A 23899-nucleotide genomic window follows, 5' to 3' on the forward strand; every position below is an offset into this window, starting at 1 on the left:
CATATGGGACACCGGGATTCGAACCAACCACCTTTGGTCCTGGATTGGCTGCTTGCAAGGCAAACGCCGCTGTGCTATCTCTCGGGGCCTATTTTTTTGTTTCTTTAGTGGTATGTACTTCATGCAATATTTGGGTAGAATGTAGAACCCCTTTTGGAAGTTTGGGAGCTCAGCATTTTACTAAAGACCATCCTGCCAGCTAACAGACTGACTAGGAGCAAAAAAGACATGCCAAGTAGGTATAACACATTGGGGAGTGTGCTGGCCTTGTACACATCTGACCTGGGTTCTATCTCTGGCATCTCATATGTTACCCTGAGCATCACCAAGAGATATTGCTACCCATTGCATTTCAGAGTGTGCTCCCCTGCCAAAAACTATGGCAAGCATCTCCCGCACCCCCAATTTAAAGCAGAGGGGTGATCTGTGAAGCTATGAGCCCCTCACTCCAAAATGCTGAATAAACAGGTGAAGAGATTGCAGAAAACATACCACCCACCAAGTCAACCTCCCAACATGTGCCCCAGTGACTGTTCAGATCTGGAAGGGCCACAACCATCTCTCTGCTTTCAACCCCAAGGGGACCAGAGAACAAGTATGGTCACTGGCCAGTGAAGTTGGGTCAGAGCTGGGGGAGCAGAGAACTTCAACCTCATCCCAGAAAATGGTAGCAGGATGAAGTATGATGTATATTCCAAAAAAGATTATTGGGCTTCAGGATGGTGCATGCAGAAGATTCAGAGAAAGTCCTTTCCTGTGCCCAGCTCCTCTGCCCGGAAACGCGGCAGAGTTAACTGCACCAAAGCAATGTTCTGTGCTCCTTATTTTACAGAAGAGAAGCGAAGCTCTAGATGATTCTATTCTCAGTAACTCTCACTCTACTCCCACTTATACTTAGGGACGTGGCTTTTGTTCAACGAATTTCCTACTAATCAACGTGTGATTCAGAGGCCCGGTCAGACAAGATGTGTAAATTTTATTGATTGGTTTTTAGGTTTTGAGCCCCACTCCATGGTGTTCATGGTTTCCTTCTGGCTCTGTGCTCATAACTCATTTCTGGTGGTTCTTGGGGTGCCAGAAATTGAATTCTGGTTGGCCATGCGTGAGCAATGTCCCTAGTCACTGTCCTATCACTTCTATCCCATTGGGTTTTTTTGTTTTGTTTTTTGGTCTTTTTGGCCACTCCCGGTGACACTCAGGGGTTACTCCTGGCTATGCCCTCAGAAATCGCTCCTGGCTTGGGTGACCATATGGGACGCCTGGGGATTGAACCGAGGTCCATCCTAGGCTACTGCCAGGCAGACACCTTACGGCTCAATGCCACCGCTCTGCTCCCCCCCCCCATTGGTTTTTGTTGTTGTTTTGGGGTTACACCCGGCAGAGCTCAGGGATTACTCCTGGCTCTACGCTCAGAAATTGCTCCGGGTAGGCTCAGGGGACCATATGAGATGCCGGGATTCAAACCACCGTCCTTCTGCATGCAAGACAAATCCTACCTCCATGCTTTCTTTCTGGCCCTCCCATTAAGTTTTTTAATGTTACATATGTACTTCCAATTTTATAGTTCACGCACACACACACACACACACACACACACACACACACACACACACACAGCATGAATCACCCCTGAGCGTCACCGGGTGTGGCCTAAAAACAAAACAAAACAAAAGAATCAATTTTATAGTTCAGGCTCCCCCTAACTAGCCAGAATAACCTTCTTTTTTTTGGGGGGAGGCCACAACCGTCAGTGCTCAGGGGTTACTCCTGGCTGTCTGCTCAGAAATAGCTCCTGACAGGCACGGGGGACCATATGGACACCGGGATTCGAACCAACCACCTTTGGTCCTGGATTGGCTGCTTGCAAGGCAAACGCCGCTGTGCTATCTCTCTGGGCCCCAGAATAACCTTCTTAAAATACCACAGTGCACATTCAGTCTTGTATTCTCCTCCCCCATTATTCACCCATACCCACTCCTGCACCCCTCATCTCTGACATTCCAATGCACCCTTAAAGGTCCTCCACAGGAAAACATCAATGTCCTTGGCAGTTTAGGCCCAGAAAATCCTTCAAACCCATTGTTTAAACTGCAAAGAATTCTAACTTAAAGTGCAGCGCCTGACCGTCCTCATCAATGACAAGAAAACTCTGGAAAGTGACTCTTTTTCTCTCTACCTGGAATATCTCTTAAACTTAGACGATACAACTGATGCAAATATTGCTGAGCACCCAGCAAAGCAAGAGGTCCTGAGTAAAAGGAAGCTAGGAAGATTATTGGGAAAATTAGAAACATAGTCACTGTCTCCAAACATCCCATGTCAAATCTAACTTTTGGAGCTGTGACTTCACTTTTTTCCCATTTCAAAACCTTTCTCAGTTTATCTCAAGATTACTATGCTTGGTAAAATTCTAAGATGTTGCCCCTAGATTTCCCACCACAGCTATAATACCCAGGACTAAGACTATATTAGATTTCACTTCCATAATTAGATCATGTTACAGAGCACAGTTGACCTGAAGATAAAAAGATGATCCTGGCAGGCCTGACCTAATCTCCTGTCCACTTTATAGCAGAGGATTTCCTACAGCTGGCCTTGAAAGAAGAAACTCAAATTAAAAGCACAAGAATTTGATGTGCTCTGTCTGGATTAGAGATACTGAAACCCACACATATCAAGGAATGCCAACAGCTTCTAGAAGCTGAGAGTGGCCCTGGCTAGCAGATAACTAGCTAGAGAAGAAAGGGACCCCTAATCCCACAGCTTCAAGGAACTGAGTTCTGCCAATAAGAAAGATCTTGAACATAGAATGATAACAATTATCTGTTGGATATACATGAAATATTTATATATATAATTATTTATTTTATGTGGAATAATTATGTATACAGATGGATATAGTATGGTATTAATAACCAAATACAATAGAGTTGAGGGCCAGCAGGACCACTTCATGGAAGGAAGCTTGCCACAAAGATCAGGGAAAGGCAGAGAAAGGAGCACGAAGATATTTAGACTTGAAAATGATATCTTTGGACAAGAACTGGATGTTGAAAGGAGATAAATATGCATAATACCCCTTTGGTAACAATATTGCAAACCATAGTGTTTAAAAGAAAAAATAGGAGAAAGGAAAAAAAAAAGAAAGAGAAGAAATGTATCTGCCATAGAGGCAAACAGAGGAAAAGACAGGGAGGGAGTACAGGAGAGAAACTGGGGACATTAGTGACTGGAAATATGCCCTTGTTGGACATAGTATGACCAAAACTCGATCATAAACAGTTTTGTAACTGTATCTCATGGTGACTCAAACAGGCACAGGGAACCATATGAGATGCCAGGATTCAAACCACAGTCTGTCCTGAATTGGCTGCGTGCAAGGCAAACGCCCTGCTGCTGTACACTCTCTCAGCCCAATTATTTATGTATTAAAAAAATACATAAGGCGGGCCCGGAGAGATAGCACAGCGGTGTTTGCCTTGCAAGCAGCCGATCCAGGACCTAAGGTGGTTGTTTCGAATCCCGGTGTCCCATATGGTCCCCCGTGCCTGCCAGGAGCTATTTCTGAGCAGACAGCCAGGAGTAACCCCTGAGCACCGCCGGCTGTGGCCCAAAAACCAAAAAAAAAAAAAAATACATAAGGCTTGGGGCTGGAGAGATAGTGAAGCGGTAGGGCATTTGCCTTAGACGCTGAAGGACGGTGGTTCAAATTCCAGCATCCCATATGAACCCTGAGCCTGCCAGGAGCAATTTCTGAGCGTAGAGCCAGGAGTAACCCCTGAGCGCAGCCGGGTGTGACTCAAAAACAAAACAAAACAAACAAACAAAAAAATACAAAAGGTTCTCCAGAGCCTTCAGGTGGAAATTCAGCCCAATTGACACCTTGATGTATACTATGTACTACTGATCAGAGAATTTAGCCCTATATTGTGACAAGCATCTGACTTCTATGATTAAGCTGTCATGAGTGAGAGTATCATAAGTCAAAAAGTTTATTACAAAGCAAATAATAACAAGATAATCATTTGTCACATAGCAATAAATACCAATACACTCAATGACTATTTTTTTCTAGTCCTTTCTTTATAATTTCCTTCCACAAGGCCCGGGCCTAAAGAATTTTTATTAAGTCTTTTCTCTTCCTCACTTCTTTTTTTTTTTTTTTTTTTGGTTTTGGGTCATACCCAGCAGCACTCAGGGGTTACTCCTGGCTCTTTGCTCAGAAATTGCCACTGGCAGGCATGGGAGACAATATGGGATGCCAGGATTCTAACCAACCTTCTGAATGTAAGATAAACGCCCTACCTCCATGCCCTCTCTTAATATAGTTACTTTTATATTTATATTCTTTTAAGCTCTGTCTATAAGAGAGGCTGTAAGATGACTGATATCCCCAGTATCTTCTCTTTCTCCACAGAAATCAAAGACAAGATATAATTGAGCATTTGTAATAGCCCCAAACACCATATTTCCACCCAAGAAGGGTCAGTATGGAGCAAGGGTCACCTCAGAAAAGAATCCAAACAAAGCTGAGAGTAAAATATGTGTGGCCAAGTAGCAACCTATCTTGTCAAGCTGAGAGAGGGAGAGCTGCCTGCCTAAACTGCAGTTTTTATTGAGTACAGAGACCATCCCTTGCTGCGGCTGTAAAGACAGAAGGCCTATCCTGAGCCTGTTCCACTAGGATTTGCTTGAGATATGTAAAATATGGTAAGTAGGAAAATCTGTTTTGAGTCAAATCAAGTTGTAAACAAACAAAAATACCAGGGATGATATTTGTTTTGAGTGAAACCAAGTTGTAACTTGTAAACCAACAATTCCCCCTTTTTTGTACTGAAAAGCAGAAAATCTGAGATAAACCAGAATAGATTATATACTAAAGTTCTAGAACTTTAGAACTCTAGAACTTTAGAACCTTGAGCAAGAACTCCCAAATAAGAGCGATAAAAGTGGTTGTTATTTTGCATAGGCACAATAAAATCTAGGGAAAAAAAAAAAACTTTTAAGCCAGGGGCTGGAGAGATAGCATGAAAGTAGGGTGTTTGCCTTGCATGCAGAAGGGCAGTGGTTCGAGTCCCGACATCCCATATGGTCCCCTGAGCTTGCCAGGAGGATTTCTGAGCATAAAGCCCAGAGTAACCCCTGAGCACTGCCAGGTGTGACCCAAACACACACACACACACACACGCACACACACACACACACACACACACACACGAAAAGAAAAGAAAAGGAAAGGAAAGGAAAGGAAAGGAAAGGAAAGGAAAGGAAAGGAAAGGAAAGGAAAGGAAAGGAAAGGAAAGGAAAGGAAAGGAAAGGAAAGGAAAGGAAAGGAAAGGAAAGGAAAGGAAAGGAAAGGAAAGGAAAGGAAAGGAAGGAAAGGAGGAAAGGAAAGGAAAGGAAAGGAAAGGAAAGGAAAGGAAAGGAAAGGAAAGGAAAGGAAAGGAAAGGAAAGGAAAGGAAAGGAAAAGAAAAAAGAAACTTTTAAGCCTAAATAGGGGCAGGGTGACCTTTCTCAGGGAGCATTTGGTCAAACATTCCAACTGTAGCCTTCAGAGAGTTTAATTTTTGCTTAACCCCAGAGAGTCCCACAAAAGTTCTTCGCATGGCAGCTGTCATTGTAGGCATAGTACTAGAGTTCTTGGGATATCACAAGTTCTATATCATTGTCAGGGAGTCATGAAGTATGCCCAGGTTTGCAAGTCCTTACCAGGATGGCTCAAAGCCTGTACTGGATTCCTTGTTGTCAGGGTGGCACAAAACCTTTTCTTGGTTCTGGTGATGGAACCCAAAGTTTAGGGTGTACAGCTCAATTCAAGTGAATATAATAAATGTTGGGGCCAGATAGCACAGTGGTAGGGCATTTGCTTTGCATGCTGCCAACCCAGAATAGGCCCAGGTTCGATTCTCCAGCACCCCATATGGTCCCCTGAGCTTGCCAGGAGTGATTTCTGATCACAGAGCTAGGAATAACCCCTGAGCACCTCTGGATGTAGCCCAAAAATCAAATATTTTGGGCCTGGAGAGAGAGCACAGCGGCGTTTGCCTTGCAAACGGCCGATCCAGGACCAAAGGTGGTTGGTTTGAATCCCGGTGTCCCATATGGTCCCCCGTGCCTGCCAGGAGCTATTTCTGAGCAGACAGCCAGGAGTAACCCCTGAGCAATGCTGGGTGTGACCCAAAAACAAAACAAAAAAAAAAAGAAAAAAAATCAAATATTTTTATTTATATATATTTATATATATGTATATGTATATATGTATATACATATATATGACAAATGTCCATAGTAAAAGACCTTTCTGCAGCACATAAATTTTGGAACTCCTCTCTCACATAAGATCCCCAGTAAGGAGCCGGAGAGATAGCATGGAGGTAAGGCGTTTGCCTTTCATGCAGAAGGTCATCGATTCGAATCCTGGCGTCCCATATGGTCCCCCATGCCTGCCAGGAGCAATTTCTGAGCCTGGAGCCAGGAATAACCTCTGAGCACTGCTGGGTGTGACCCAAAAACCACACACACACACACACACACACACACACACACACACACACACAAAAGATCCCCAGTAAAATGTACTGGGTCTATACAAAAAGGAAAAAAATTAATGCCACAAAGTACTATTGGGACACCAGGGAACTATGACTAGGTTGCAAAATCTATTCCTCAGTTGATGTCATTCTCTATAATTCCTCATACATAGGTAAACAACAACACTGTTCCCCAAGAAATATATAACTACACATACCCCCTATTTTCTGCTGAACAAGTACAAAGGAGTTATATTGTTCCCCAATTTAGAAATGCACAAGAGGGGGCTGGAGAAATAGCATGGAGGTAAGGCATTTGCCTTTCATGCAAAAGGTCATCGGTTCAAATCCCAGTATCCCATATGGTCCCCCGGGCCTGCCAGTAGCGATTTCTGAGCATAGAGCCAGGAGTAACCCCTGAGCAATGCCGGGTGTGACCCCAAAACAAACAAAAAAACAAAACAAAAAAATGCACAAGAGAAAATATATATAAAGATATACACATATTCCCTATGGTCTGTTGAATAAGTCCAAGGTGGGTAGAGTCTTTAATACTGCTTCATCTAACGAGATGATCTATCTGTTGGTGGCAATTAAGTAGATGGTGGAAATGGCCTGCAGCTGCTGGGTAGAGTTATGGGCTGAGATCAGTCCCTGAGCCAAGGCCTACTTAAGAAGCTGGTCGGTATGAGCAGCTGTCCACAGCGACGAGAGGTTGATGGGGTGTGGGAGTTGGGCAGGAGCGTGTAGAAGTGGGGTGGTATTTCAGAGCACAAGGGATATTGATCTGTAGGGGTAAAGAGGTTTCATAGGGGGAGCAACAAATCCAGGATAAGTGAGCATGGAGAAACAATAAAAAAGTTTTTGCAGGGGCCGGAGAGATAGCATGGAGGTAGGGCATTTGCCTTGCTTGCATAAAGATGGTGGTTCCAATCCCGGCATCTCATGATTCCCCTGTGCCTGCCAGAAGCTATTTCTGAGCATAGAGCCAAGAGTAACCCCTGAGCACAGCCGAGTGTGACCCAAAAAACAAACAAACAAAAAAAACATTTTGCAGAATGGCAGGCAGGGGAGAGGGAAGGTAGAAGAACTATGTGCAACACAGACAGACATAACATATGACACAGACAGACATTAAACTAACATAAAGATGGCCACCACACACATTCACACATATACATAGTAGGTCTATCAGTATGTTTCAGATGTAAAATTGACTCATTGATGACAGTAAATAGGAATAGGCCAAAGCACGTCATGAATATAAAGTCTGCTAATAAGGTAGGGAGGAAATTTTAGACTTGGCTGTAAAGCATCATAGATTAGATTATGCATATATCAGACTAAACCAGTTTTTTCATATCCTTTCTTAAGCATATCAAAAATCTTTTTTATAAGTTGCTAAACATTCTATATGAGCACTGTAATAAGAGTTAAGTGTACTGAGCACTGTAGTGCAAGTCCAGAGTACTCAGTTCCTTTCCCATAAACAACTGTGAAAAAATTAAAACATTTTAGCAGATGTATTTAAATTAAAAACAGATTGATAGGGGCCCGGAGAGATAGCACAGCGGCGTTTGCCTTGCAAGCAGCCGATCCAGGACCAAAGATGGTTGGTTCGAATCCCGGTGTCCCATATGGTCCCCCGTGCCTGCCAGGAGCTATTTCTGAGCAGACAGCCAGGAGTAACCCCTGAGCAACGCCGGGTGTGGCCCAAAAACCAAAAAAAAACAAAAAAACAAACAAACAAAAAAAAACAGATTGCTAAAACATTCTTATAATGGGCACTCTATGAGAGTTTAGAATATAGAGCACTGTAATGTATGTCTGGGGGCTCAAACTTCTTTCTCCATAGACTTCTGGGAACAAAAACATTAGAATAGGGGCCGGGCGGTGGCGCTGGAGGTAAGGTGCCTGCCTTGCCTGCGCTAGCCTAGGATGGACCGCAGTTTGATCCCCCGGCGTCCCATATGGTCCCCCAAGAAGCCAGGAGCAACTTCTGAGCGTCACAGGGTGTGGCCCAAAAACCAAAAAAAAAAAAAAAACCAAAAAAAAAAAAACATTAGAATATTATTGCAACATACTAGTTTGAAAATAAGTCGGGGCCGGAGAGATAGCATGAAGGTAAGGCGTTTGCCTTTCATGCAGAAGGTCATCGGTTTGAATCCCGGCATCCCATATGGTCCCCCAAGTCTGCCAGGAGCGATTTCTGAGCATGGAGCCAGGAGTAACCCCTGAGCACTGCCGGGTGAGACCCAAAAACCAAAAACTAAAAACCAAAAAAAAAAAAAAGAAGAAGAAAATAAGTTACTAGGCGCCGGAGATTTAGCACAGCAGTAGGGCGTTTGCCTTGCTTGCAGAAGGATGGTGGTTCGAATCCCGGCATCCCATACGGTCCCCCAAGCATACCGGGGGCAATTTCTGAGCGTAGAGCCAGGAGTAGCCCCTGAGCGCTGCCGGGTGTGACAAAAAAAAAAGTTACTAAAACATTCTTATAATGAGCACTGTAATCGGAGTCCATGACATCCAAATCACTTCTCCAGAGATTTCTGTGGACCAAAGCATTATTGCAGACATCTTAAAAGAAAATTAGCTGATCACCTGCTTTAATTTATGCAGCTGTATTCATTGCTATAGGTCCCATTATAAGTATAGAAGAGTACATAAGCTGCTGAAGATTTCACAGAAGGGTTGGGGATATCCAAAACTTCGTGATCATCTAATTAAATCAGTGTTGTCTTGCTGAATTTTTAAGTAGGCAATGTAATGAGCTCTGTCTATCTAATCATAATGATTCAAAACAGTAAATAAGTTTGATTTCTTCAAGTTGTTCTTAGAATCAATAACATCCTATGAAAAGTCAAGGTTTTCTAAGAGGAAGTCCACATAGGTCTGTAATTTTGTTTTTGGGCTACACCCGGCAGTGCTCAGGGATTACTCTTGTTTCTGCACTCAGAAGTCACTCTTGGCAGGCTCTGGAGACCATATGGAATGCCAAAAATCAAACCCAGTTCGTTCCAGATCGGCCATGTACAAGGCAAACCCCCTACTGCTATGCTATCACTCCAGCCCAGGTATGTCATTTTTGCTTCCACTTGCCCTTGTATGAAAAGCATTTCAGATATATTAAAAGAACAGGTGGTAATTTCCAAATTCTATCTTTCTTAGAGAATCCCTCTGAGAGCTATGCAGTGATTGCAATAAAACCTTTTGTTATCTGTCAGTTTTTCTTTTTTGAAAAATCACTTGAGGCAATCCTGAATTATATATTTGCTTATCGATGCTAGTGGCAGAGATAGAGGCATAAATGTCTCAAATATCCAAGACTTTTTGTGAGAGATGCAACACTGGACTGTGGCACTGGACTGAACTACCTTGAAAACATGTAATAATAATAGATTCATTGAGCTGCTTGTGTTTTTACCAAATATGCTCTGCTCCTTTCAAGTCACTGAGACCATCATTATTTCCTTTTCATGTCTTCTCTGCCTATCAGCTTTATTCAGGTCTTCGTGGAGACCATTCATCAGAAATAGAAATAGTTCATATGAATCTTGTTGGCTGCACCCTAAAAACTGTCATGGATCTTCCCAGTGGTTCTTGTTTTTTGGGGGGGTCACACCTGGCAGCGCTCAGGGGTTACTCTTGCCTCTACGCTTAGAAATCGCTCCTGGCAGGCTCGGGGGACCATATGGGATGCCAGGATTCGAACCACCATCTTTTTTCATGCAAGGCAAACAAACGCTCTACCTCCATGCTATCTCTCCGGCCCCTTCCCAGGGTTCTTAAAAGTCTTTTGGGCTAATATGCCTGTGCTGTATTGCCCACAGGAATATCATAATTAGGCCAAATTCTTCTGACACTTTACCTTTATGTCTCAATTTATGCCTAGATTTGACCTATTAATACCATCCTGGTAATGGTTTTAGTTGAAATAATCAGCCAAACAGGAAGCGTTACACAGACACTGTAATATTGAATTAATGTAACAGTGTTTCCTAAATTACAAAGTCAAGTGAGAAGTGGACCAGTTCCTCCTAAAACGGAACAGAAAATTTGAATCTGATCATTTCTAATTCCTGTAGTCTCTGCTTTAGAGTGATATGTAGACTTGTTGTCCCAATTACCTGCTGTTAGTTGCTGTGAGTTTCCTTTTCTCTTTCTCTTGAGTAATCTGTGTTGGATCTTGGAGGAGTAGGAATGCTTCAGCTTGGATGTTCCTTATTCCTTCAGCAGAAATCTGTGATTTGGTTTCATCATTTATAAGGATTGTGCTTCTGATGAGGTTCTAATGGAATCCAGAGTTTCTTGGTGGAATTGCCATTATCACTGGGGCCTTCTCAGGTCCCTGTTCAGTACACCAGATGTAATGGCCCCAAATGCTATATTTTCATCCAAGGAAGGTGGGTCTGGAGCAATGGCTGCAACAAAAAATAATCCAAAGAAAGCTGAAAGTGAAATATGTGTTGCTGAGTAGCACTCTGTCTCATCAAGCAGAGAGAGTGAGAGAGAGCTGCCTGCCTGCACTGCAGTTTTTATTGAATACAGAGACCACCCATGGACGATGAAGTAAGGATGAAAGGCCTATCCTGAGCCAGTCCAACCCAAGGATTTTATATGCTTGAGACATATAGACTATGGTAAGTAGAAAAATCTCTGTTTTGGGTAAAACCAAGCAGATACAAATAAGCAGATACAAAAAACAAACAAACAAACAAACAAACAAAAAACAGGGATTATCACCACCACAATCTAATGAATCTTGTCAGAAGGTCAATTGAGAAGTCGTCCCTCAATGTGGATGGCTGACCAAGACTTTTGATAGTGAAAGGTGAAATTTCTTATGCTTAATACAAACAGTTATTTGTCTTATATATGATACTCCCTTCTGCTGTATTAAGTGTGTATATAGTTGAACCTTTTACTTCCAAACATAAGGGTCTTTTTAGGCAAATCTAACCTTGATTAATTTCTCTTTCCCTGAAAAACTCAGCACCAAAATATACCCAAATACAACTTTATTTCTCTTTGTCTTCTATATGTCATTGCAGTTTTAAACAAAAAGAAATGTTCTGATATTTGGACATCTCTAAAGGACTTTGAGTATTTGCTAACTAATTCTCGCCTCAGAACGTACATCTAAAGTTTTGTCCAGTAAATAGCATTGGCCATTGAGAAAACCTTCACCAGGTAGATTTGCATATCTTTCAGATAAGTTTGTTATTTCCTAAACACTATTACACTATTTATTAGTCAGATCTTAGGAAGTTAGTTATCTGTATTAGCCTCTAAAATAAAACCTGTTTCCTCAGAATATAGGAAAAACCATCTCCTTGCAAATTCCCCTAATCAGTATTGACATCCAAAACTAGCCAGACAGGAACTGCTTTAAGATGTTAAAATTTATCTTCTTTTACCTCTGGATCCTTTTTTTTTTTTTTTCAACTCTGGATTCTTACTTGAGATGTATCTACTCATCAGGAGCCATGTGAATTGTTTTGTTTTACAATTTACAAGAGAATCAAGTTTTTTGACTTTTGTTTTGGGACCATGCTCAGCTGTACTCAGTGCTTATGCCTGGCTCTGAACTCAGTGATTGTTCCTGGTGGTGCTCAGGAGACCATTTGGGATGCCAGTGATTGAACTGAGTACAGCCATGGCAAGTCAAACATTCTCCCTTCTGTTATATCTTTCCAGCTCCCAGGAAGTGAATATTTTATACAGTTCCCAGACATGAGACTTTTTTGGAAGCCACATCCAACTGTGCTTGGGAACAACTCCCTAAGCTCAGGAAACCATGGCTATCAAACATCAAATCTGGGTTTCCTCCTGCACTGGTGAAGGAGGGTGTTCTTTATATGACTAAAACCCAACTACAATCATGTCTAGCCCTTTGAAGTATCTCCCAATACCCCCCCTTTTTTTATAATTGAAGTATCATAACTTATAATAGTACTGAAGTCATTGACTTATGGTTACAAGGCTGCAACAACAATTCATCCAACACTGGTTCAAGATCTCCCCCACGATTAGTCTGCAGTTCCTTTCCCCATTCCCCATATACCCCTCAGTTCCTAGTTCTATTGGTCATGGTTTGTTTGCTCTGGGGGGGGTGCCTAATACCTTTCTTTGTTTCTTTTTTTTTTTTTTTTTTTTGGTTTTTGGGCCACACCCGGTGACACTCAGGGGTTACTCCTGGCTATATGCGCTCAGAAGTCGCTCCTGGCTTGGGGGACCATATGGGACGCCGGGGGATCGAACCGCGGTCCGTCTCCTAGGCTAGCGCAGGTAAGGCAGGCACCTTACCTCCAGCGCCACCGCCCGGCCCCTCTTTGTTTCTTTATACTCCCCAGATGAGTGAGATCATCAGGAATGTACCTCTGACTCACTTCTCTTAGATGATCTTTTCTCAGAGCTGTAGAGTTGTCAAATGTGCATATATGCTAAGAATGTCTTTCCCTACTCATCTGTTGTTGGGCACTTGGGTTGTTTCTGCATCATGACTACTGAAAATAGAGCTACCATGAACACCAGTGTATGTGGGTCTTTCCGATTAATGTGTTTGAGTTCTTAAGCTCTGAAACTTTTGACTCCTTTAACTTGGCAGCAATTCTCTGAAGTGAAAAGCAAGGAGTACCTGTTCTTTCATTAGACAGACTGGGCATAAAATCTGAGTTTTCTTTCTTTGTTAAATTTTGGTTTTTGAACCACACCCGGTAGTGCTCAGGGGTTACTCATGTTTATGTGCTCAGAAATGCTCCTTGCAGGCTCAGGGGACCATATGGGATGCCAGAAATGGAACACATGTCTGTCCTAGGTCAACAGCATGTAAGGCTAATGCCTACCACTGTGCTATCACTTTGACCCAAAAGCTGAGTTTTCTATAACAGCTGGACAGCTGCATGCTCAGTTTCGCTCCAGGTGTCTGTTCTTCGCTCTTCCTGTGGAGTTTCTGTTCCACGTCTAAGAACCTACTTCCAATTTCTCAATACAAGCACACAGGGTAAATCTACGAGTGACAGGTATCCACTGTCTCCTTCAAGTCATGGCTGAGACACACTTTCCCTATTTTAGACCACCTCACCAGCCCCTGCCCCATTATGTCCCCACATCCAACCCACATGGTGACTCAATCAGTACTTCTTTCTGCCCTTCCTCTAATGAATGCTACAGTACACCAAACCCTACCACCCTCCCCCACCCATAACCACAACCACTTCCGTCAACACTTTGAAAATGTGTGTTGTACACCTTTTTTCTTCTTGACATACAATGGGATGTTTTGAAACATATATTCATATATAATATATATATGTACTGTGAAATGATGATCAAGTCAAGGTAATCAACACAACAGAACCTTCATTGTGTAAGAGAGATGAGAGAACTTCAGATCTACTCTCTTAGAAAATCTCAAGAATATAATACCTTGGGGCTGGAGAGATAGCATGGAGGTAGGGTATTTGTCTTGCATGCAGAAGGATGGTGGTTCGAATCCCGGCTCCCCATATGGTTCCCTGAGTCTGCCAGGAGCGATTTCTGAGTGTAGAGCCAGGAGTAACACCTGAGCGCTGCTGGGTGTGACCCAAAAACAAACAAACAAACAAAAATTAATACAATACCTTGCTGTTAACAGGTGTCATCATACTGTGCCTCCAGAACATATTCACATTAAAATTAGAAGTTAGTGGAGGGGGGGGAGAAAAAATAAAAATAAAATAAAATTAGAAGTTAGTACATTTTTAGATTATTTACTAATTTATTTATAGATTTATTTATAGAGGTCTATTTTTTTCTTCCAATAAGCACTTAGTTTTTTAGTTTCTTGTCTTCTATGAATAATGCCTCAAAGAGCAAGAGTTTTACAGAGAGCTCTTCACTATCTTGATTTTATTTCCTCTTAATTTGAATTGCAATTTAAATTTCTGAAGAAGATAAACAAATGGCAAAATATATATGAAGAGGTACCCAGTATTAATAGTCATCAGGGAAATGCAGATTCAATCTTCAATCTTTCAATAAGTTAATATGGTTATCAATCAATCAAAAGAGTCCAAATATAAGTGCTGCTTGGCCTAACGATTACTAGGTATGTCCCCACAATAATGTTTTTAAAATGTGGAAACAAGAAGTTTTAGCAAGAATGTGAGAAAATGACACAATCTGCAGTTTTAAGAATGTCAATTTTGGGGCCCGGAGAGATAGCACAGCGGTGTTTGCCTTGCAAGCAGCCGATCCAGGACCAAAGGTGGTTGGTTTGAATCCCGGTGTCCCATATGGTCCCCCGGGCCTGCCAGGAGCTATTTCTGAGCAGACAGCCAGGAGTAACCTCTGAGCATCGCCGGGTGTGGCCCAAAAACCAAAGAAAAAAAATTATGGGGCCGGAGAGATAGCACAGCCGTAAGGCGTTTGCCTTAAACACAGAAGGATGGTGGTTCAAATCCCAGCATTCCATATGGTCCCCCAGGCCTTCCAGGAGCGATTTCTGAGCGTAGAGCCAGGAGTAACCCCTGAGCACTGCTGGATGTGACCAAAAAAAAATTATGCCAAATGCCAGGTCTCAGAGATAGGTACATAAAGCACTTAATACAGTCATTATTAACTTTTTTTTTGTATATATACATGTCAGTATGTTTGTATGTATATGTGTGTGTATATATGTTTGTTTAGGAACCATACCCACAGTGCTTATGGCATACTTCTGGCTCTGTGCTCAGAGATCATGCTTGCTTATACTTGGGGCCTATATAAAGTGTTAGGGATTATTTAGGGTGAACCACATGCAAGGCAAGTACATTAACCCCTACCTGCCCCTGTTTATGTTTTTTAATATAGTTAGTTATTAGTTTGGTTTTGTGTCATAGTGGAAGGGGGAGACTATTTCCAGCTCTTAACTTGGGAATCACTTAGCAGTGTGTGGAAGACCATGTGAGACAGGGATAAAAAATAATCCCATATGCAAAGAACACACTCAATACCTTAATCTTTGTCTCCATATTCTCATACATATTTTAGGTTTAATTCTTTTTCTAAGTTTTTTATAAAGTAATTAGTACTCCAAATAAACTTACCTTTTAAAAATATTATTTTCAGGATAGGAGTGATAGTACAGTAAAAAGGGTGCCTGCCTTGTATTAGCTAACCCAGGTTCAATCTCCTGTACTCCATATAGTACCCCAAGACCACCTAGAATGATCTCTGAGCACAGAGCCAAGAGTAAATTCTTGGCACTGCTGGGTGTAGCCCCAGAACAAAAACAAACAAAAATATCTAGTGTTCCATTTTTATTCTTTCTATTTTCATTTTTTTTGTTTGTGTTTGTTTTAGGCCACACCTATTGACACTCAAGACTTACTACAGACTCTGCTCTCAGGAATCACTCCTGGCAGGTTCAGGGGGACCATATTTAATGGGGATTAAATCCAGGTCAACCACATGCAAAGCAAGCACCTTACACACTGTACTAACACTCCAGCCCTCTGTATCATTATTTTTACAAGGTAACATATTATACCAAAAACATATGTCATGATATAAAATATTTTTTGTTTAGTTTTTGGGTCATACCCGGTAGGGGTTACTCCTGGCTCTACACTCAGAAATTGTTCCTGGCAGACTTGGGAGACCATATGGGATGCCGGGATTCAAACCACCATCCTGCATGCAAGGCAAACATCCTACCTCCATGCTATCTCTCTGGCTCCTAAAATATTCTTTAAAACTAAAAAATGCCTCCAACCTTTCTTTATTCCTTTCTTCTTAGTTTTATAGAAAAATGCAGGAATATGTGGTAAAATAAAGTAATCCACCAAACACCTTTTTTTTTTATTTTTTTATTTTTTGGTATTTTCAGCCACACCTGTTTGATGCTAAGTGGTTACTCCTGGCTAAGTGCTCAGAAATTGCCCCTGGCTTGGGGGGACCATATGGGACGCCGGGGATCAAACCGCGGTCCTTCCTTGGCTAGCGCTAGCAAGGCAGACACCTTACCTCTAGCGCCACCTCACTGGTCCCCAAACACTTTTTTAAAATATCTTTATTTAAGCACCTTGATTACAGACATGATTGTAGTTGGGTTTCAGTCATATAAAAGAACACCTGCCTAGGGGCCGGGAAGGTGGCGCTGGAGATAAGGTGTCTGCCTTGTAAGCGCTACCAAGGAACGGACCGCGGTTCGATCCCCCGGCGTCCCATATGGTCCCCCCAAGCCAGGGGCGATTTCTGAGCACATAGCCAGGAGTAACCCCTGAGCATCAAACGGGTGTGGCCCAAAAACCAAAAAAAAAAAAAAAAAGAACACCTGCCTTCACCAGTGCAACATTCCCATCACCAATGCCCCCCATCTTTCTCCTCCCCTCCACCTGTAATTGAAACAGGCTTTCTATTTCCCTCACTCATTGACATCGTTATGATAGTTGTCAGTGTAGTTATTTCTCTAACTGCACTCATCACTCTTTGTGGTGAGCTTCATGTCGTGAGCTGGTCCATCCAGCCCTCATTTCTATGTCTCTGGGCATTATTACAACAATGTCTTTTATTTTTCTTCAAACCCATAGATGAGTGAGACTATTCTGTGTCTATGTCTCTCCCTCTGACTTATTTTACTCAGCATAATAGATTCCATGTACATCCATGTATAGGAAAATTTCATAATTTCATCTCTCCTGATGGCTGCATAATATTCCATTGTGTATATATACCTCAAACACTGTTTTAAATCATCTCTATTGTTATATAAAGTCGGGACCTAAGGCACACCTATAAGAATTCTACTTTAATAAACGTATCACAGCTCAGTTTTACTGGAAGGCCAGGGGGCAAAAAGTGGTGGTATAGAATATATCTTGGGTCCATTGGTGAAGGGAGGTTCATACTGGTGGTGGGAAGGGCCCTGACTCATTGTATATCTGCAATTCAACTATGAAGGACTCTGTGGATCACAATTGTTTCAATAAAATAAAATTTAAAAAAAATTTAAAAATGAGGCCAGAGGCCCGGAGAGATAGCACAGCGGCGTTTGCCTTGCAAGCAGCCGATCCAGGACCAAAGGTGGTTGGTTCGAATCCCGGTGTCCCATATGGTCCCCCGTGCCTGCCAGGAGCTATTTCTGAGCAGACAGCCAGGAGTAACCCCTGAGCACCGCCGGGTGTGGCCCAAAAACCAAAAACCAAAAAAAAAAAAAAAAATGAGGCCAGAGAGATAGCACAGTGGTAAGGCATTTGCCTTGAAAGCAGCTGATTCAGGATGGATGGTGGTTCAAATTCTGGTATCCCATATGGCTCCCCGAGCCTGCCAGGAGTGATTTCTTTTGGGGGGGTTACTCAGGGGCGCTCAGGGGTTACTCCTGGCTCTACTCTCAGAAATCACTCCTGGCAGGCTCAGGGGACCATATGGGATGCCGGGATTCAAACCACCATCCTTCTGCATGCAAGGCAAATGCCCTTTTTAAAATGCTATCTCTCCAGCCCCCAGGAGCAATTTCTGAGAGCAGAGCCAGAAGTAACCCCTGAGCATCACTGGGTGTGACCCAAAAACAAAACAAAAAAATTAAACAGTGTTTGAAACAAAAAAACTTTAAAATGCTATGATTTTTTTTGTTTGTTTGTTTTTGGTTTTGGTTTTTGGTTTTTGGGCCACACCCGGCGGTGCTCAGGGGTTACTCCTGGCTGTCTGCTCAGAAATAGCTCCTGGCAGGCACGGGGGACCATATGGGACACCAGGATTCAAACCAACCACCTTTGGTCCTGGATCGGCTGCTTGCAAAGCAAACGCCACTGTGCTATCTCTCTGGGCCCAAAATGCTATGATTTCTATAGACAGTTGATAGCCACAATATTTGAAGCATCAAGAGCCATATATATCCCCTTATTGTGGATGTTTTAATTGTCTGCAATATTTTGTTATTATAAGCACTGCATGGAAAAAAACGTGAGTCTTACCTGCTTCTTTTTGTTTTGAGGCCATGCCTAGCAGTCCTTAGGAACTGCTACTCATACAGTTTTCAGGGTCTCTGCTGGCATGTTCAAAGGGACTATAAAAGGCCAGGACTCAAACTCGGGGTTTTTACATGCAAAACACATATACAAATCTTTTGACCTATCTCTCCAGCAACTTGACTTTTAATTTCTATAAGCACTAAATTGTTCTTTCACACATTCATTACTTCTGGGGACAATGAACACCATTGGTTGTCTGCTTAATAGGAAATCTCTTCTTTAGCTTCCACTTATCCAATACTGTGGAGAAGAGTATTAGTTGTCTATATATTACTCCAGAGAGTACCTGTCTATTCTCTCTCATCTCCCCTACCCCACTCCTGTGGTTCAGGAATGTGAAAATGTGGAAAATTCTAGCACCAAGTTTCTCATAAGGTTACACTGCGATGCTATAGTTGTTGTTCTGTGAAAATTTTCCTCACTCCTATGTCTGACAACTCTCCTGGGAAGACTTGATGAGCTAAGAGACTGAATGATGTAGCCCTGTAGACGTCTTTCTATTTCAAAGTGAATTTCTCTCATGGTCTGTCATGCATAGTGGTTTCAGAATAACTAGATTTTCTTACAGAAGGCTTAGCCCTCCAAAGCTTGATCCCAAGAGATCCAGAGCAGACAGGAGCTGACTCATCTTTACTAATTTTGTCTTGCAAGTCCTGATATCAATTCTGCCTGAGTCAAGCATAAAGCTGGCCTAGATTCCCACAAGGAAACAGACACTCGCTCCTGACAAAGAGGTATTATCTCCCCACTTAAAAAGAGCACTTAGAAATATGTCGTTTTCCAGGGGAAGCAAACATGCATGCTCAGAGAGAGTAGGGGCAATTCAAAGGAATGAACTAGGCTGTGTAAAATAATCCCTCCCTTTGTTTTCACACATCTGGTAGCCTGAGCTTGTCAGGGGTGATCCCTGAATGCAAAGCAAGGAGTTATTCTTGAGTATGAATGTTGGGTGTGGTCCAAAAATTGAAAAAAAAATTTTTTTTAAGTGTTAACTGTGAATGTGGGCCAGGGAGATAGCTCAAAGCATGCATTAGTCCCAAGGTTCAAGTCCTAAGCACCATTATGTCTCTCAAGCACCACCCGGTAGCCCCCCAACATCCTATGGCCATCTATCAGGCTCCCAGAAGCCAGGCAGTGTCATGGAGGGAGATCTGAGGCCCTGCTTAGAGCTTCTCCCAACAAAAATTCTGGTTGTCTATCCAAATTTTGTTTTCATTTCTCCTACCAGAAACCAGTTTCATGGGTGAACATTTCTAGACCCTCTCTCAGCTCACAGATCCAGTAAATTCCACCTACTGAACTGCAGGTTTTCTTGGTGTCTGTCATTCACATTCCCATTAGGTTTGGAAGGCAAGAATAGGCCACTGTCCCTTTGGAGGAGAATCAGGCAGGAAAGAATCCTGTTTTCCTCAAGGAGGGTTCCTCACCCTTGTGTCCTAATCTGGCCTCCTACCAAATACACTCAAATAACACCCCCCATATTATCTGAAATCTTTGGTTTCACCACTGCCCAGTTTAATGTATACAAAAATCAAGTGGTCCAATGAACAAAGTAACTCCCCTTTCTTGTTTAAACATACGTAACTGAATTTGGATTTTCTTTCACATGCAATTTAAAAACTAGATTGGGGCCGGAGAGATAGCATGGAGGTAAGGTGTTTGCCTTGCATGCAGAGGGACGGTGGTTCAAATCCCAGCATCCCATATGGTCCCAAGCCTGCCAGGAGCGATTTCAGAGCGTAGAGCCAGGAGTAATCCCTGAGCGCTGCTGGGTGTGGCCCAAAAACCAAAAACCAAAAAAAAAAAAAAAAAAAAAAAAAAGTAGAGGTATAGGATGTTCGCTGGGAACTTCAGTGGAGGGAGGTCAACACCAATGATACAAATGGCCCTAATTCACTGTCGCTTTATGTCTGAAATCCAACTATGAAAAATCTGTAATTCACATGGTTTCAATTAAAAAAATTTTAAAAATCTCCAGGCTGGGCCCTCCGCTTGCCTGCCTGAGCCCATGCCGCTTCTACACCCAGCAGCATGGACGACGCTGGGTCCGATGTCCTGCTGGCCCCCCTCCGGTTCGCTGTGCGCCAGCAGGGAGATCTGGTACAGAAACTGAAAGAAGATAAAGCTCCCCTCCCCACGTGGATATCGACCGGGTTGTTGCTGAGCTCAAAGGCAGGAAGAGGGTTCTGGAGGCGAAGGAGTTGGCATTGCAGCCCAAAGATGACATTATGGACAGAGCAAAAATGGAAGACACTCTCAAGAGATTTTTCTATGATCAAGCCTTCGCTATTTATGGAGGTGTCAGTGGCCTTTATGACTTCGGGCCTGTGGGCTGTGCCTTGAAGAACAATATTATTCAGACGTGGTGGCAGCACTTTATCCAGGAGGAGCAGATCTTAGAGATCTACTGCACCATGCTTACGCCAGAGCCAGTACTAACGACCTCTGGCCACGTAGACAAATTTGTTGACTTCATGGTCAAAGATGTGAAGAATGGAGAGTGTTTTCGTGCTGACCATCTATTGAAAGCTCATTTGTAGCAGTTGATGTCTGATAAAAAGTGTTCAGCTGAGAAGAAAGCAGAGGTGGAAAATGTCTTGATCCAGCTTGATAACTATGGGCAGCAAGAACTTGGGGATCTTTTCGTGAACTATAATGTGAAATCCCCCATTACTGGAAATGAGCTCTCCCCTCCAGTATCATTTAACCTAATGTTCAAGACCTTCATTGGGTCTGAAGGAAATATGCCTGGATACCTGCAGCCAGAAACTGCACAGGAGATTTTCCTAAATTTTAAATGGCTTTTGGAATTCAACCAAGGAAAGTTGCCTTTTGCTGCGCCCCAGATTGGAAACTCCTTTAGGAATGAGATTTCCCCTTGGTCCAGACTCATCAGAGTCAGGGAATAGAGCACTTTGTAGATCCCAATGAGAAAGACCACCCCAACTTCCAGAGTGGCCAACCACCACTTCATTTTGTATTCCCACCTCATTTTGTATTCCGCAAAAGCCCAGGTCAGCGGACAGTCTGCTCAGAAAATGCACTTAGGGGATGCAGTGGAACAGGGTATTATCAATAACTCAGTATTAGGCTATTTCATTGGCCGCATTTACCTCTATCTGGTGAAGGTCGGAGTAGCTCCAGAAAAGCTCAGCTTCCAGCAGCACATGGAGAATGAGATGGTCTATTACACTTGTGACTGCTGGGACCCTGAGTCCAAAACTTTCTATGGCTGGATTGAGATTGTCAGATGTGGGGCCGGAGAGATAGCATGGAGGTAAGGCATTTGCCTTTCATACAGAAGGTCATCGGTTCGAATCCCGGCGCCCCATATGGTCCCCCGTGCCTGCCAGGAGCAATTTCTGAGCCTGGAGCCAGGAATAACTCCTGAGCACTGCCGGGTGTGACCCAAAAAGCACAAAAAAAAAAAAAAAAAAAAAAAAAAAAAGAGATTGTCAGATGTGCTGACCGTTTGTGTTTTGACCTAGCCTGCCATGCACGAGCCACCAAAGTTCCACTTGTAGCTGAGAAACCCCTGAAAGAACCCAAAACAGTCAATATCGTCCAGTTTGAGCCCAATAAGGGTGCAGTTGGGAAGGCTTATAAGGACACCAAGCTGGTGATGATATACCTGGCCATGTGTGAGGAGTGTTACATCACAGAAATGGAGAAGCTTCTGGATGAGAAAGGTGAATTTACCATTGAAACTGAAGGGAGAACATTTCAGTTAACCAAAGACATAGTGAGTGTGAAGAGATTCTCCAAAACATTACATGTGGAGGAAGTGGTTCCGAAAGTCATTGAGCCATCCTTTGGCCTGGGCCAGATCACGTACACCATGTTTGAACATACATTTTGTATTCGAGAAGGAGATGAACAGAGAACATTCTTCAGCTTCTCTGCCGTGGTAGCTCCATTCAAATGCTTCATCCTCCCACTGAGCCAGAACCAGGTGTTCGTGCCCTTCGTCAGGGAACTGTCGAATGCCCTGACCAGGAATGGTGTCTCTTACAAGGTCGACGACTCCTCTGGGTCCATCGGAAAGCGCTATGCCAGGGCAGATGAGATTGGTGTGGCTTTTGGCATCACCATCTACTTCGATACTGTGAACAAGACCCTGCACAAAGCCACTCTGCATGACAGGGACTCCATGTGGCAGATCATGCCAAGGTCTCCCAACTATCAGGCATAGTCCGAGACTTAACCAATGGCTGCATCACCTGGGCCAACGTGGAGGCCAGATACCCTCTTTTTGAAGGGCAAGAGACTAGGAAAAAGGAAACTACTGAGGAGTGAAGACTGTTGCAAACTATTGCACTAAGAAACACATTACTCGCCGCATTCACCTCATGCCAGACAGCATGGCAGCCACCCCAGGCACTGTCTTCCTCAGTGGCAGCCCAGTTGCACCTCACCATTAAAGTTGAAGGAATTCATGAAAAAAAATTTTTTTAAATCAAGGGATATGTAAACCAGGAAGAATCACACTCCTAAACATGTATGCACTCAATGAAAAACCAGCAAAATATTTAAAACAATTGCTGATAAATTTGAATAAAGACATCAATATCAACACAATAAAGTGGGAGACTTCAACACTGCCGTCACTCCTTGATAAGTCAACCAGGCTAAAACCCAACAAGAATATACTGGCTCTGAAGGAAGAAATAGAATAAAGCAAGTATATATATATATATATATATATATATATATATATATATATAAATATATATATAAATATATATATATAAATATATATATAAATATATATATATAGGGTCATCTCCAGGAAACTGGATACACATTATTCTCCAGTGAACATGAGTTATCCTCCAAGATAGACTTCATGCTGAGCCATAAAATATAACACCATAAATTAAGAGGATAGAAATTGTATGAACTACCTTCTCAAATCATGATGCACTGAATTAGAAATGAATTACAAACAGATACTAAGAAAAAAACTTTAACACCTGGAAATTAAACAGCTCACTATTGAACAACCAGTGGATCAAAAATAAAATCAAAGAGGAAGTCAAAAGATTCTTAGAGTCCACTAGCCACAGAAGACTGATTACAACAACAGTGAGGAACAGAAATCCTAGAACAGTAAAACAAACAAAACAAAACAAAACAAACAAAAAAAAACCCCACCTCTCTCCTAGTCTTCGCCCTATGACCTATGCAAATAGCAAGATCTTCAGCTACAGAGGCAGGATATCATCACCCACACCTGAGCAGAAAGTCATCTGGCACCATTAAAAGACCTTGGGGTGTGTAAAAGAGTGAGTACAAAGCCTGTAGCTGTTCTCATGGCAGTATGCTTCAAGGGCAAAGAAACCATGTATCTCTTAGGCCAAGGGATTCTTGTT

At 42.6% G+C, this 23899-nt stretch overlaps 1 protein-coding gene across 1 annotated transcript; it reads left to right on the top strand.

Annotated features, from left to right (window-relative positions):
- Positions 1–20543: 20543 nt before the first annotated feature.
- Positions 20544–22973, top strand: LOC126030993 (glycine--tRNA ligase-like). The gene is given in 6 exon segments (XM_049789264.1): positions 20544–20654; positions 20657–21431; positions 21434–21483; positions 21485–21772; positions 21979–22687; positions 22690–22973. Coding segments are annotated over 6 exon segments (2052 nt in total). The 5' UTR covers positions 20544–20558; the 3' UTR covers positions 22824–22973.
- Positions 22974–23899: the final 926 nt, after the last annotated feature.

Source organism: Suncus etruscus, chromosome 15 (genome assembly GCF_024139225.1).
Source record: "Suncus etruscus isolate mSunEtr1 chromosome 15, mSunEtr1.pri.cur, whole genome shotgun sequence".
Taxonomy (NCBI): domain Eukaryota; kingdom Metazoa; phylum Chordata; class Mammalia; order Eulipotyphla; family Soricidae; genus Suncus; species Suncus etruscus.